This window comes from Cupressus sempervirens, chromosome 7 (assembly GCF_028749045.1).
Source record: "Cupressus sempervirens isolate cs-2001-9-10 chromosome 7, ASM2874904v1, whole genome shotgun sequence".
In the NCBI taxonomy this organism is placed as follows: Eukaryota; Viridiplantae; Streptophyta; class Pinopsida; order Cupressales; family Cupressaceae; genus Cupressus; species Cupressus sempervirens.
The window spans coordinates 539,564,443-539,576,918 of record NC_143124.1 but is presented as its reverse complement, the minus strand read 5'-3'; the positions used below and the strand labels follow the sequence as shown (position 1 = coordinate 539,576,918).

Here is a 12,476-nt window from a genome sequence, read left to right as displayed (position 1 = left end):
AGATTTGAGATTGAAACCCCAGAGAAAAATCATTTTTGTCAAAACTTTTCTGATTCTCAAAATCATCCAAAGATGCAAGAGAAGAGCATACTTCGTTTTTCAAAAACTACAATAAAATTTATTAGCCCCCCCCCCGAATCTCTCAAATAAGGAAACTAAAATCTGCTCCTGCACATAGAAAAGCTCTGATACCATGTTAGAATCTGAAAAGATTTGATAACCCAGAAAACTAGTGCAAAGAGTAAATATCTAAATTATGAATGCAAATGATACAAAATCAAAATAGCAACACAGAGTTAGTCTCCAAGAGAGTAATGCAAATGTTGGAAGCAAAATAGCATTAAGAGGATGCAAAAACTAAACAATGCAAATGCAAGCCAAGTAGCATGCTTATATAGGCTAGGAAGAGGGAGGAGGTGGCAACACCAACCAATGAGGAGCAACCATTTATCGGACTAAAGATAGCAAAGTATCTTCCCAAGATAGCTAATGGATGCTCACATGTAGGAAGGTGACACCTCACAACCATTCACCTAATAAGACATGCTTTATTAACCTAAGCGAGATTATTAAAAGTGTAGAAAAAACCTAGCAAAATAGGAAAAATAAAAAACTACACTAACAATGGATAACGCTATCTTGAAAGTTCTTAGGCCAAAAAGAGGCACGTAACACTACCTCCCAAATTGACGAAACAATCTTGGGGGAAATCCTTATGTTGAAGGTAAAGTCCAGGCCATAAGATGGAATTGATCTTTCAAGTTGAAAGGGAGGCTAGAAATAATCATGAAAATGCACCTTTAGCCCGAGGAACACAAAGAGCTGCCTTGAGTCTCGCTGTCCGAATCCAAAAATGCCTCCTGCCTTGTGTAAGATATATATAAGCAGAAAATGTCTTGCATATGAGTAAATTTTAAGACTATGATGCACTATTGTAGGTCATATGACTGGTGATTCTTCTCGAATTGCATTCCAAAGAGAAAACATTTTAGTTAGATAAACAATTCTGCTAATAATATAGTTCTTAAGAAACAACAGTTTTTAATATAGTTCAATTTTTTCGCTAACTGCTAAACTGTTTTGAGGACAGAAATTAACTACTGGTGGAACAAAATTTTGACTTCATCCACTTCGATATCATAAGTTTCAAGAATTTAACAGAGCCCATCGATGATGGAATTATTACATGTCTCCCATTCTGTACATCCATTATAACGCTTGTTCAGCATCGGCAAGGCATTTGTTGTGTTTTTTACCTACAAAAAGGAACAAAACATTAAGTAAACGAAAAAGTAGAAAATGAAAAGACAAATTATCCAATTAATAAAATAGAAGCAAACAGATGTCACAAGCCATTCATCATAAGGATAAACCACAAAAAAGTCTAAGCTTGTTGATGTGAGATGGTGGATTCACCTTAGCCAATGTTTCTCAAATGTTCTAATGTCATTCAAAACCCAAAAAAACTTTAGTTAATCACCCAAAGGATAACCAATAGGTTTAAAATAAAAAACAGTGTAAATTCCATCCAAAGATAATCATGTAAGTTCTAACTTAAAGCATTGTAACAATAATCTCAGAAACAATATGTTAGAGTAGTTTATTATTTAGTCACAAGTGCTCCAGCAGCTGGAGAATTGTATAAGTCACTTGATATTTCAACCAACTATTGGTAGGAGGCATGATAAAATGTCACCATGTACAAATCAAACCAAAACGAGCCTCTGTTCAGTGATGGTAAACATTAGCACGGAACAAGATTTAAATAAAAAATATCAATTAGACATTCACAATGACTCAATTTATAGGCACAAAATGTATGATAAATGATTTGAGGCCCAGGAGTTAACTATATGGAAAACATCCCTGAATTGATGGAAGTTAAGTGTATTGATAGAGAAAGCATGACAATGAAACGTATCGTAGGCATAACTGCAAAAGTGAATGTTAATGAACAAATAGTGATTGGTAAATGGGAAAGTTTTTGTGAGAGTTTCAAAGTTTGTAAGAAATGTTCAGTTAAATAACACTCGACTTTTCATGTGATAAACTTATTTACTAGCTGTACCATTCTCTGTCTATGATAGTCTATAAAACTTCAGATTGGCCGTGTATTGTTTCTACTAGTTTGTTCCAATTAGAACCTCAGTCTAGCTGTACAACTTTTAATGAGTGTTCTCTTACTAGTGAAAGTAAAATTTGCAAATCATATATTAGTGATTTGTGATAAATGAACAATGAGTGGTAACTGCAAGTTGTTAAACTTTCACAGTTTCCAGAAAAGAAGGTGCAAGTTGCAGACAGGGAAACTTTCCAAGTAATGCAAGATGCAATTGAAGAAAAAATCCTAAATCTTGGAACAGCCCACCCATGAACTTCACAAAGGTAAAGTGCAAAACATTCATTTTGTGTGAACCTCAGTCAACAAGAAATATCACAAAGTTCCAATGTTTTCTTGGGTTTCAGGACCTCTCAAGCACCGATCAATGAGTTCTATAAACTTCTAAATCCCCGACACAGAGAAATATGTTGAAAGTTTTTTCAGTAGAATCTACAAATGTTTAAATTGTCAATGGCACCTTGAGAAGCAGTGAAAAAGTTAGATAAGATGAGATAAGATAAACTTATTAATGTCCAACAAGAGACCACAAGGGTCTAAGGGACTGGAGAGCATACAACAAGGCAACAGCCAGCAGTGGGAGGACCAAACAGTGTCCACGGAAAGACCAAGAAAGAAAGAAAAAAGAACAGAACAAGAAAAGACTAAGTACTCCTCACAGACGAGCAATTACCCAAAACCAAAGGATACGATCTGGGGCGAAGCAGGGCCCCAGACTATCTCAAGGAGCCACTTGAGAAAGTGTGATGCTGCTGAGTGTGCCCTCCGCTAGAAACTTTAATACATTGGTGTGTTAGAAAATTTGCTAAATCCCCCAAATGCTAACATACACAACTCATAAATGAGTTCTATTGTTTGTGAGCTTCACAAAGTTCTGACAGGCTTCATTGACAGCTTTAGTGGTTCGATAACAGACCAAGTTTCAGCGAGATTCAAATCAGGGTTTATTGTTTTCAAACCTCCTGTAACACCCACAGTGAAGGAATATGCATTTACCTTAGAAATAGCAGGGCACAACAAGTTTACTTAGTAAGCTTCATGCCCATTGCCAACATCCTCCTATCACCTACATAAATATTAGAAGCTTTAAGACAAGTTATGGACATCCATTAAAATGCACAGGGGAGAATTCATAGAAGTTGTAGTTGCAAGCACCACGATAGAGGCTGCACACTCCACAAACCCAATCAATCACAATGATTGCAGGATATGAATAGAATGAGTTTTAGAAACTTTCAAGTAAATGCATATAAAAGCTGAAAAGCCACATATGCACGACCCCAACCAACAGTCTACTAATATCAATTCACATGCTTTGGAAAAGGTGAACTTGATGAATTACTCTCAAAGCTTGCAAGCAATAACCATGGCCAATTGCAAATTAATTTGCATCATCATAAGGTTCTGATTTCTTATTGCACTTTTAAAATTTGATTGAAGTCACCTTTTTAACCTGGGGTTTGCCAGTTAGTGTGTCGGTTAAGTGGTAGTGTTATTGTTGTCCCCACCCAAGTTAAAACCTCCACTGGGCCATTGTGATCCTGGGCTTGTGCCTTCACTGATCCAACGTGCTCGTCGGTTTGGGCCTTAGCTTTGTAATAAGGAGATGAGGTTGCACATTTGTGGCCTCAATGGTTCATAGCTCCAAGTCAAAAATATTTCACGTGGAATTGGAGGATGTGTCAAGTCAATGTTGCTAGTCATGTACTAGCGTCACATTAAAAAGTCACCTTCCTTAGGTATTTTCACGGATCCTAAGGTTTCCATTTTCAAAAAGCTCTGAAACAATTTTGGAGCTACAAAAAAATGGTTATATATGAGATCACTTGGTATTATGGGGTTATTGTTGAGCAGCTTTTTCAATCACAAACATTTGAAGAAGAGCAGGGAAAGACTTCGAGATCTATTTTTGAGTTTCAATAAAGAGGGATCATAGTTGAAAAACTCAGACTAGGCAATCACTCGTCCAGCCAAAAAAATTTGAAAACTTGGACTCACCAAAAACTCAGTTGAAAAACTCAGCAATAAATTGGCATTTTTATCAAACATCTGAAAAATATATAATTTCTTTAAACATTCTTAACAAAATACAAATACACTAAATTTTTAGAAGATATACTGATTTGAGATTTCCATCATATATCAATTAAAGTTTCCCATAAACTGTCCCTCTTTCTACCACCGGCCATTTTGTACAAAAATAGGTAGAGAACCTAAAAAAACAAGACAAGTTAAGTAATAAGAGAATGTATATATTTTAATGACTACATTATTTAGCAATAAGTTACTTTGTTCACAATTACTGTCATTAGTATGTCTTTTATTAATATTTACTATTTTTAGAACTCAATAATAAAGTAATTCTTTAATAAATTTTAAAAATAGTATTTTGTAATATTACTCTAAATTAAATAATATAATATTATAATACAATTATAAAATGCATATAAATATTTTGTAATAATTGATAAATTATAATTATAGTATTTTAAAATATTAAAGTGAATATTTTGTAATATAATAATGCTATTGTTTATGACTTAAAGTTATTAATATATATTGCAAAATTATTAATAATGAAATACTATTCTAAATTTCTGGGTATTCTCATTTCACATATATACTAATACCATTTAATAATTTACTCTCAATTCTTAATAATAATACTGTAAAATGGTTGCTTATAAAAATAAAAAAAATAAAAAACAATACTGTAAAATGATTAATACCATACCTATATTAACCATATTAATGCCCTTGATTTTTAAGAGTTTTCGATTTCCATAAAATTGCAATTGTATTTTACTATTTTGAACTTTTAAAGGTTCAAATATTAAAATATTTTTTACTTACTGTACGCTACAAACGCTTGCAAAATTGCAAGTATCAATGCCTCAGCGTCTTCAAAAATGCAACCCTAGCATCCATGAAAGATACCCTAGCATTTGTGAAAGAAATATGAAGAACCCTACGGTTTGATGGAATGCTGTACCAAAAAGCAAAAGAAAAATGCCAAAAAAAATCACTCGCACTTTAATAAAATGTTTAACTCCTGTTGACCATGTTTTTTGACCAGAATTCGGTGATTGCCAATGAGATTTACCGATAAAATTCGTAGCGATTTTTTAAAAAACACAACACCAAGATTTTTAGCAATTAAATTGTTTGCGAAAGTGTTGTGCAATATAGAACGATATTTGCGATATACCTGCATGATTTCCAACCATGAGAAGAATATTATTGGACAATGAAAATGTGTATTGTTTCTTTATGTTGTCAATTTTCTATATGTAAAATTTGCCAATATTTTCTAAAAAAAGTTCTATCATGTAGTGTGTTGATACCATTCATCATCTCTCACCTCTTTGAGAGGCAAGTTCAAAAGTGTAACACGCACAGGTTAGGGTGCATCTTGCAACACGACCTTCGAAATTTTAGAAGTTGGTTCTTTTCGGTTGGTGTTTAGGGAAAAGGGAGGAAACCCACCTTCGACTAGACAACCTAAGCTAAGGGGAAGTGAAGCACCAAATAATAGCTTTGTCGGACAAGCTAGGAATTTGTCAAGTGGAATCTATAGGGATTCAGCCTTTTCTGGTCAAAGTTTTATGTCACCATTTGCTCTCAACACTATGCACCACCTTCCCTTCATTATTGGCAGGAGAACAAGAAGCCAAAGTCATTAGACATAGGGCTCGCACATTCAAATGTTGTCATAGGGGGCATTTGCAAGGGTCTAAATTAAGGCACATCACTCCTAAAGGAAGTGTAGTTCTTCTCAACAAGGGACACAATATAAGATGCTATTTACTAACATACATAAATAGTCCTTAATCCTATTTACTAATAGACAATAATAGTTCTTATAAGGGTTGAAAGAGAAGACACACTTCTTAAAACCGTCTTCTTGAAGAGCACACTGCAGAAAACATAAATAGACTAGACCAAACATATAAGAGTTCAGCACATGACACAATGATTAATAAAAAGGGAAAGGCACCGAGTATACAGCCCCTATGATTTATTAAAAGGAAACATGCCAAGGCGAGAGAGAATGCCCCAGAAAGTATATGCTACAGAATACACCCCTAGACTACAAGCCATATGGTTTTGTTCTCAAACATAGAATCTCTACAAATGATAAGTTTATTTCTTCCCCTACTAGACTAAAATGAAATATTTAAAACATCTTTTAATTAGCAAATCATTGGGGCTTTATACAAACAATTCTCGATCGAGATGATCTCAACATTATTATAATTTTGCTACAAACGATCAACATGCCAAAGATGATTGCTCAATTCCCTGTGTCGCAAGCAAATGCTCCAATCTGATTGTTCTATCACAACATGCCTGCTAGCTAGTCTCAACCATGAAGCCTTGGCGGCCTGATCCGAGATGTCGTGATTACACGAGCTGATCCAAGCATTGAAAAGTGAACAATTGTCTAGAAAAGTCGTTAGTCACGCAATTCCTCTTGGAAAGAAAATTCTGTAGAAATGCATCGATGGGCCTCGTTGAAGCAAGGGTGCCCTGGGAACACATAGCGAGTTGGCAAAACTTTGGGGAGGTGTATTCTCCGTGGAGTGTTTAGAAACTTCGACAACCTAACATGTGTCAATTGGCATCGGAACTTTGAAAATTGCAAACTACTTCACGCGATCGAAAATTGAAGGCAAACACAAAAGGTGTTTAAGGCGATATAGGAGTCTATATTTGACAACTTTCAGGGGATATCAACCTATTGACAGAAAACCTCAAAAACCTTTGGTTGCACATACCAAAGCCTTATACATTGGGGTGGGAGTCAACTCAGTTAAAATCTCTCAAATCGGTTATCTCCATTAATTGTTTGAACAAACGTCTGAGACAACAGAAACCTACATGCAAAGAAAGAAGATCAGAAATTTTCCTCGAGAAGAAAGCCAAAACATTCAAACAAGACATGGATCAAACCAAAGGACTTGAGACGCAACACCAGCTACAAAGGGAAAACACTAAGAGAGAAACAAGAGATAAAAGCACAAGACAAGTTAGCCCAAAGATGCCAAAATAATATTCCCATTACAAGCAAGTCAAGATGGCTAACCAATATCCTCAAAGGAAAGGGGTGCACCATGAAGGCAAAGTGAGTGACCATGTTTGATCCTGGCTTCATAATGGAACTTTATATTTAATATTTTGTGATGACAACACCATTTAGACGAACATTAAATTACTACTGTCTAAAGATGAAAAATAGGTCATCTAGGAATTTGTATTTGTGCATCCTTCCCTTTCCCAAGAGGATGAAACAATTTCCACTTGTCAGGTAGACTACGTAGGTGAGATTTATTGCATAGCCAACTAGATAGAGCCTTGTTGCCAATCAAGCATCCATTGCCTCAGTGACGTTATTGCCTTGATAGTCGTCACCATTGCTCTACTTCCAAAGAAGTCCTTAGCCCCGATAGAGTTGTCAACAGGACTTGATTTTGTGTTTCTTTGCATTATACTTTAAATTTTTCTTTTATTTTGATGGTGTCTTTTTGGGTTTAGTACGCATGGATGATTATGACATCATCCTTCCAAGTTGGTTAGCAAGGTAGTAGAAGAATATTCTCTGATTTTTCAACCAGCAGATAGAGGAAGGACATCTCAGCATCATTAGTATAGGTATTTAAGTTGAGAAGTGCGCAAAATCCAACTAGATGTCACTAATTTCATGAAATGCAGATACTAATGCTAAATGCTATGAAAAAAGCATTAGTACGAAGAGATATCAAAAATAATCTTTTATTTTAGGTCGAGAGTAAATAGACTTACCTTTTTTTAGCGTTTAAGGGGTGAAGAACCGATTTGTAGTCCCAGAAATAGACACACAGCAATGCTTGGAAAACGAGCAAGGTACTTTTGCAAGTTGATGCAACAATCTTTTCGATGCAAAGTAAATACAAAATCCACGTGGAGATGGTTGATTGCTCTATAAAAGGGCAGTGTATTTGAATGGTGGCATAGCATTTAGCAAACCTTGAGAGTTGAGAACAAAAGAAATATAGGTAGCTTAGCTTAGAAGCATGGACAGTCCTATAAGATTGACTTGCCCATTACCCAAAGAACCCTTTCTAAGACTTAAAGACAACGATAGGTTGGCCACATTGGTTAGGACTAATGAAAAATTGGCTCTCACTGCACTAAAATGGGTGCTTGGAGAGGATTTTTTGCATAGTGAGGACTACTATCATCTAAACACAGACATCTCATTTAGGTTTATAGGCCTTCTGCTAAACCTGAGAGAGTCTAGGGATGTGATAATGTTTCTTCTTGTGAGGTTGTTCAACACAATTCATTTAGGGGACTCATGGATGTGCTTGTTGTGGCTTGACATGGTGTCGGGTTTTTGCTAGCAACCAATTTAAAGATTTATCTGGAGACAGGAGAGGATGTGACATTCATTCCATTCATGATGAATTTCCGTTACAAGCCTCTCGCTATTCACAATTGTTATCTATAACATGGGATCGAATTTCTATATAAGTACCTAGACCCAAATGCTAAAATGGCCAAGGAGGTGATAAGAGAATTTTACTTGGGGATCATATTCGAGCAAGCATGGGATTTGTCCACTAAATCAAATGAAGGTGAATCTTCTAACTCGAAAGAAGGCAGAGAAAGGGGAAGACAACTCACAAAACGACGGACTCAATTCTAGAGAAACTTTTTTTTTATGAATAAGGCCTTCTCTATTAATTAACATATTAAAGTACATATTCACAAAAAAAAGACTGGGGGATACAGGATCACCTCGGGAGTTCAAACAGCCAGTGGTCAAAAGGCAATACAACTATTCATCCAAAAAAAAATCCACCTCAAAAAGCAAGGGCAATGCCCACAAAGGGAGGTGGGTCAAATTTATCATTATCTCCCCAACCATTTGTAGAATGCAGGGTGAGTCAAGAATAGACCACCCGTGATCAACTTCTTTTTCTTTCTCTTTCTCCCCCTCAGCACTGGGAGGCGAGATCGCCAGATATAGGCGAGGGAATTGCCATTTGGAGGAAGCAAACGACCAAGCGGGAGCACGAGCAGTAGGGGGAGTCCAACCAACAAGAGCAGGGGGTGACTATCCGGAGCCATGTCCCATCGGAGAAACAGAGCAGCGTCGGCAACTATCATTTCCTTTGCCAAGAGAGTGATGGGGGGCTTGGGACCTCGGAGTGTGCGACCGACATGTAGAGGAGCTTCGGCCATGTCAACAGCCAGATGACGGAGAATGGTCAGCAGAGATGGAGTCTAGAGGCACTCTAGCAACAATACATGAGGCATTTCCCCAATGGTTAAGCAACTCCTGAAGGTGGACCACCTTAAGCGCCACCTTGTTAGCTTGCACCTGAATCTACATCATAACATTGTTACAAATACACGGCTTAGTGTAAATAGATACATGAATATCAAGAAAGTTGTGAGAGAAAAGAATAGTGTTTCTATCTTTCCAGAGAGTGAACAAGATCTCCATCCTAAAAGCATGCCAAATCTAGGTGTACTTAAAAAGAATTTGAGGCGAATCCCCCAACAAAATCATATGCCAAGAAAAAGGTTCAGGCCTAAAAGGTCTGAAAAAATCATGGATCCAACTCCAATACTATTGAGCCTATCTATAGAACCAAAAGATGTGAACAAAAGTTTATGGTTGTCCACAAAAAGGACACCTGGGGTCTGGAACACCCAGATGCTTGAGTCGAGGACCCAAAGGCAAGCCCTGGGAAAGAACACACCAAGCAAAGTGTGCTATCTTTGGCTTAGCAATGGCGGTTCAAATATTATTGAAGCTAAATCCCTAAGTCCTTTGGGAAGACTGCAAGTGCCAAAACTAGTTGAGAGTGTTAACTATTGGCAAATGGGGCACTAACCATTGGTATCCCATCGTCGGCTTATAGCTGAGAAGAGGAGTGCAAGGATACCATTTCCAGTCTTTCCACCATGGCAAACACCAAGACCTCAAACATCTTCGATCTGGACGAGACAGGCGAAATTGGCATTGCATCTCCTTACAATATCTAAGGCTCATACTAGCCCTAAAAAACAAATCTTTAAGCATTCCGATGCCACGCTTATGAAAGCGCAGAGCACTAACACCATGGATTTTAGCAAGCGGAACCCCTTCAACAGCAAAAAGGGGAGAGCACCACATATTCTGTTGATTCATGGACAAGTTGTCCCTAAAACCATCTCCGGCCCAACGAAGCCAAAGCTTGATAGCTTCCCGAGCTTTCAAGATGCTTTTGATGACAAAAGTGCCCTGGATATGCACAGGCTCAGACATAGTAAGAAGGGTTTTTAATCCAATCGTCTTCCAAGCTGCTCTATTAATAGGAAAACTAGAGGAAATGCAATGTATGAGAAGCACCTTCCAAGCTTCGTCTCCTGTAATAGCACGAATCACCCATTTCGCACAAAGAACAATACCCTACTTCTAGGTAGAAATAAGGCCGAGACCGCCAACATCCTTGGGAAGGCAATAGTATTCCCAAGCCAACTTGTGAAAGCCATGGCTATCAGCTTCAAGTAAGAAGCTTCAAGTAAGAAGCTTTAAAAGGCGCCCAGCAAGACGAATAGTAAACATGAGTAGCTGCCAAGACTTTGGAACAAACTTGGAATTTACTAGCCAAGGAGAGCTGCTTGGTAATCCAGTATTGAAGCTTCTTCTCGATCTTAGCAAGCACTGCATTCCAAACATCCAGAGGGGAAGCTTGAAAAGCAAAAGAAATGCCCAAGAAGCGAAAAATCTAACCATGTTGAATCCATTTCCAGTTGTACTTAGAAAACCAAGGAGGCGCAGTCAAAAAGGATTGTCGATAGCAAAGGGTTTAGTGCCACTAAATGGCCGAACTAGAGGCAAGACAAAAGTTTCCAAACACTGAAGAGCATTAGAGATATTTTCCTCCTCAAGGAGAGTGAGAAAGGAATCGTCTGCAAAGTGCCCATTCACAAGTTGGGCAAGTGAATCAGGCAAGGACATTCCACGAACAAGACCTGAGGATACAGCATTAGCCAACAAGTAGCCAAAACCTTCTATAGCATGCACATAAAAAGCGGTGGCCAAAGGACACCCTTGACGAATAGAACTATGTAAGGTAAAGGCATCAGAATGATGCCCATTGATGGTAATACAAGTTAAGGCATCGCCAAAGAGCATTTCCGCAGAGCGAATGAATGGATATCATGCTTGTACCAACTAAGATAGATGCCAACCATGATTCTTCCACAGTACATGAAGCTAATTCATTAAGTGGTCTCCACATGGCAATAATCCAATGCCCAACTTTGAGAAAATATAATCTTGGCAAAATCAAATAAATTCTAGGATAACAGAAATATTTTTATCCATTATGAGATGTGAGCTATTTTCGGCATACCAAGTTTGAGTCACTGCATGATAATGACTTTTACTCCTAAGTGGTGGTGACATAGCTTCTCTACAATGGTAGCCAACTTATATGTTTATGGAAATCTCACAGATAGAAGAGTCTTTTTTTATATAAATAACTGGAAAACTGTGGGATAGCCTTAGTTTACGAGAAAGAAAAGTTGTCCAAAGTAACACCACCAATAACAATTACACCTTTCTGAAGGCATACTAGTCGCTGCTAGTTAAGACTGTAATTTTAGCCTTCCATCCCCAAATTGGCCAGAGCAATCAAATGTAAAATTTTATTTGAGATTCTCGACTTCATTTGATTTTTATTTATTTTTAATTTGTGTAGCTCTTCATTCTTCATATTGTGAATTATTAGATTGACAAAAATCTATTTTCTCTCATCAACATTGAAAGATCTCTCCGCAAATACAAGGAGTTCATGCCAACTGATATCTTGATTTGCCCATATTTACAAAAGACCCGTGATCATTATGATAAATCTTACTTGGTGCTATTCAAAGACTCACGTGATTATCAATCTAGCACTGGAGGAGATTGACTATAGAGGAATCACTACTGTGTTGTAATCCATTGAATTTTGATATGGACCTTCACAACTTTATCAGAACATCACTAGCTCCTACAACATTTATCATAGTAGATCAATGACTGTGATGCCATTTATGACTCGGATCTTCTGACATTTCCAGCGCTCTCTCTGAATATTTATATAGGTGTCGGCCTTCTAATGTAGGGGACTTCAATCTTCCCTATACACCCCAGATTGTTCTCGGATAAGAATTCATCAAAAAACGAAAATAAATATTCAGATTCCCAGAGTTTTGAATCTGCTCTGATACCATGATAAAGTTTGACCAGATTTATGTATTTCGGTTTTTAATGTTACTGAGATATGGTATGTTTGACTGTTGTAACTTTACTTTGCACTTATTGATTTATGTG

At 37.1% G+C, this 12,476-nt stretch overlaps 1 protein-coding gene across 2 annotated transcripts in view; it reads right to left on the bottom strand.

The window, feature by feature from the left end:
* The window catches only part of LOC149547892 (ribonuclease H2 subunit B), a 288,765-nt gene that overhangs the window by 171,794 nt on the left and 104,495 nt on the right, over window positions 1-12,476 (bottom strand). For both annotated transcript variants that reach the window (XM_089791942.1, XM_089791944.1), the window contains exon 7: window positions 1,187-1,256. In XM_089791942.1, coding sequence (XP_089648068.1) covers window positions 1,187-1,256 — 70 coding nt within the window. The remainder of the gene's footprint in view (window positions 1-1,186; window positions 1,257-12,476) is intronic.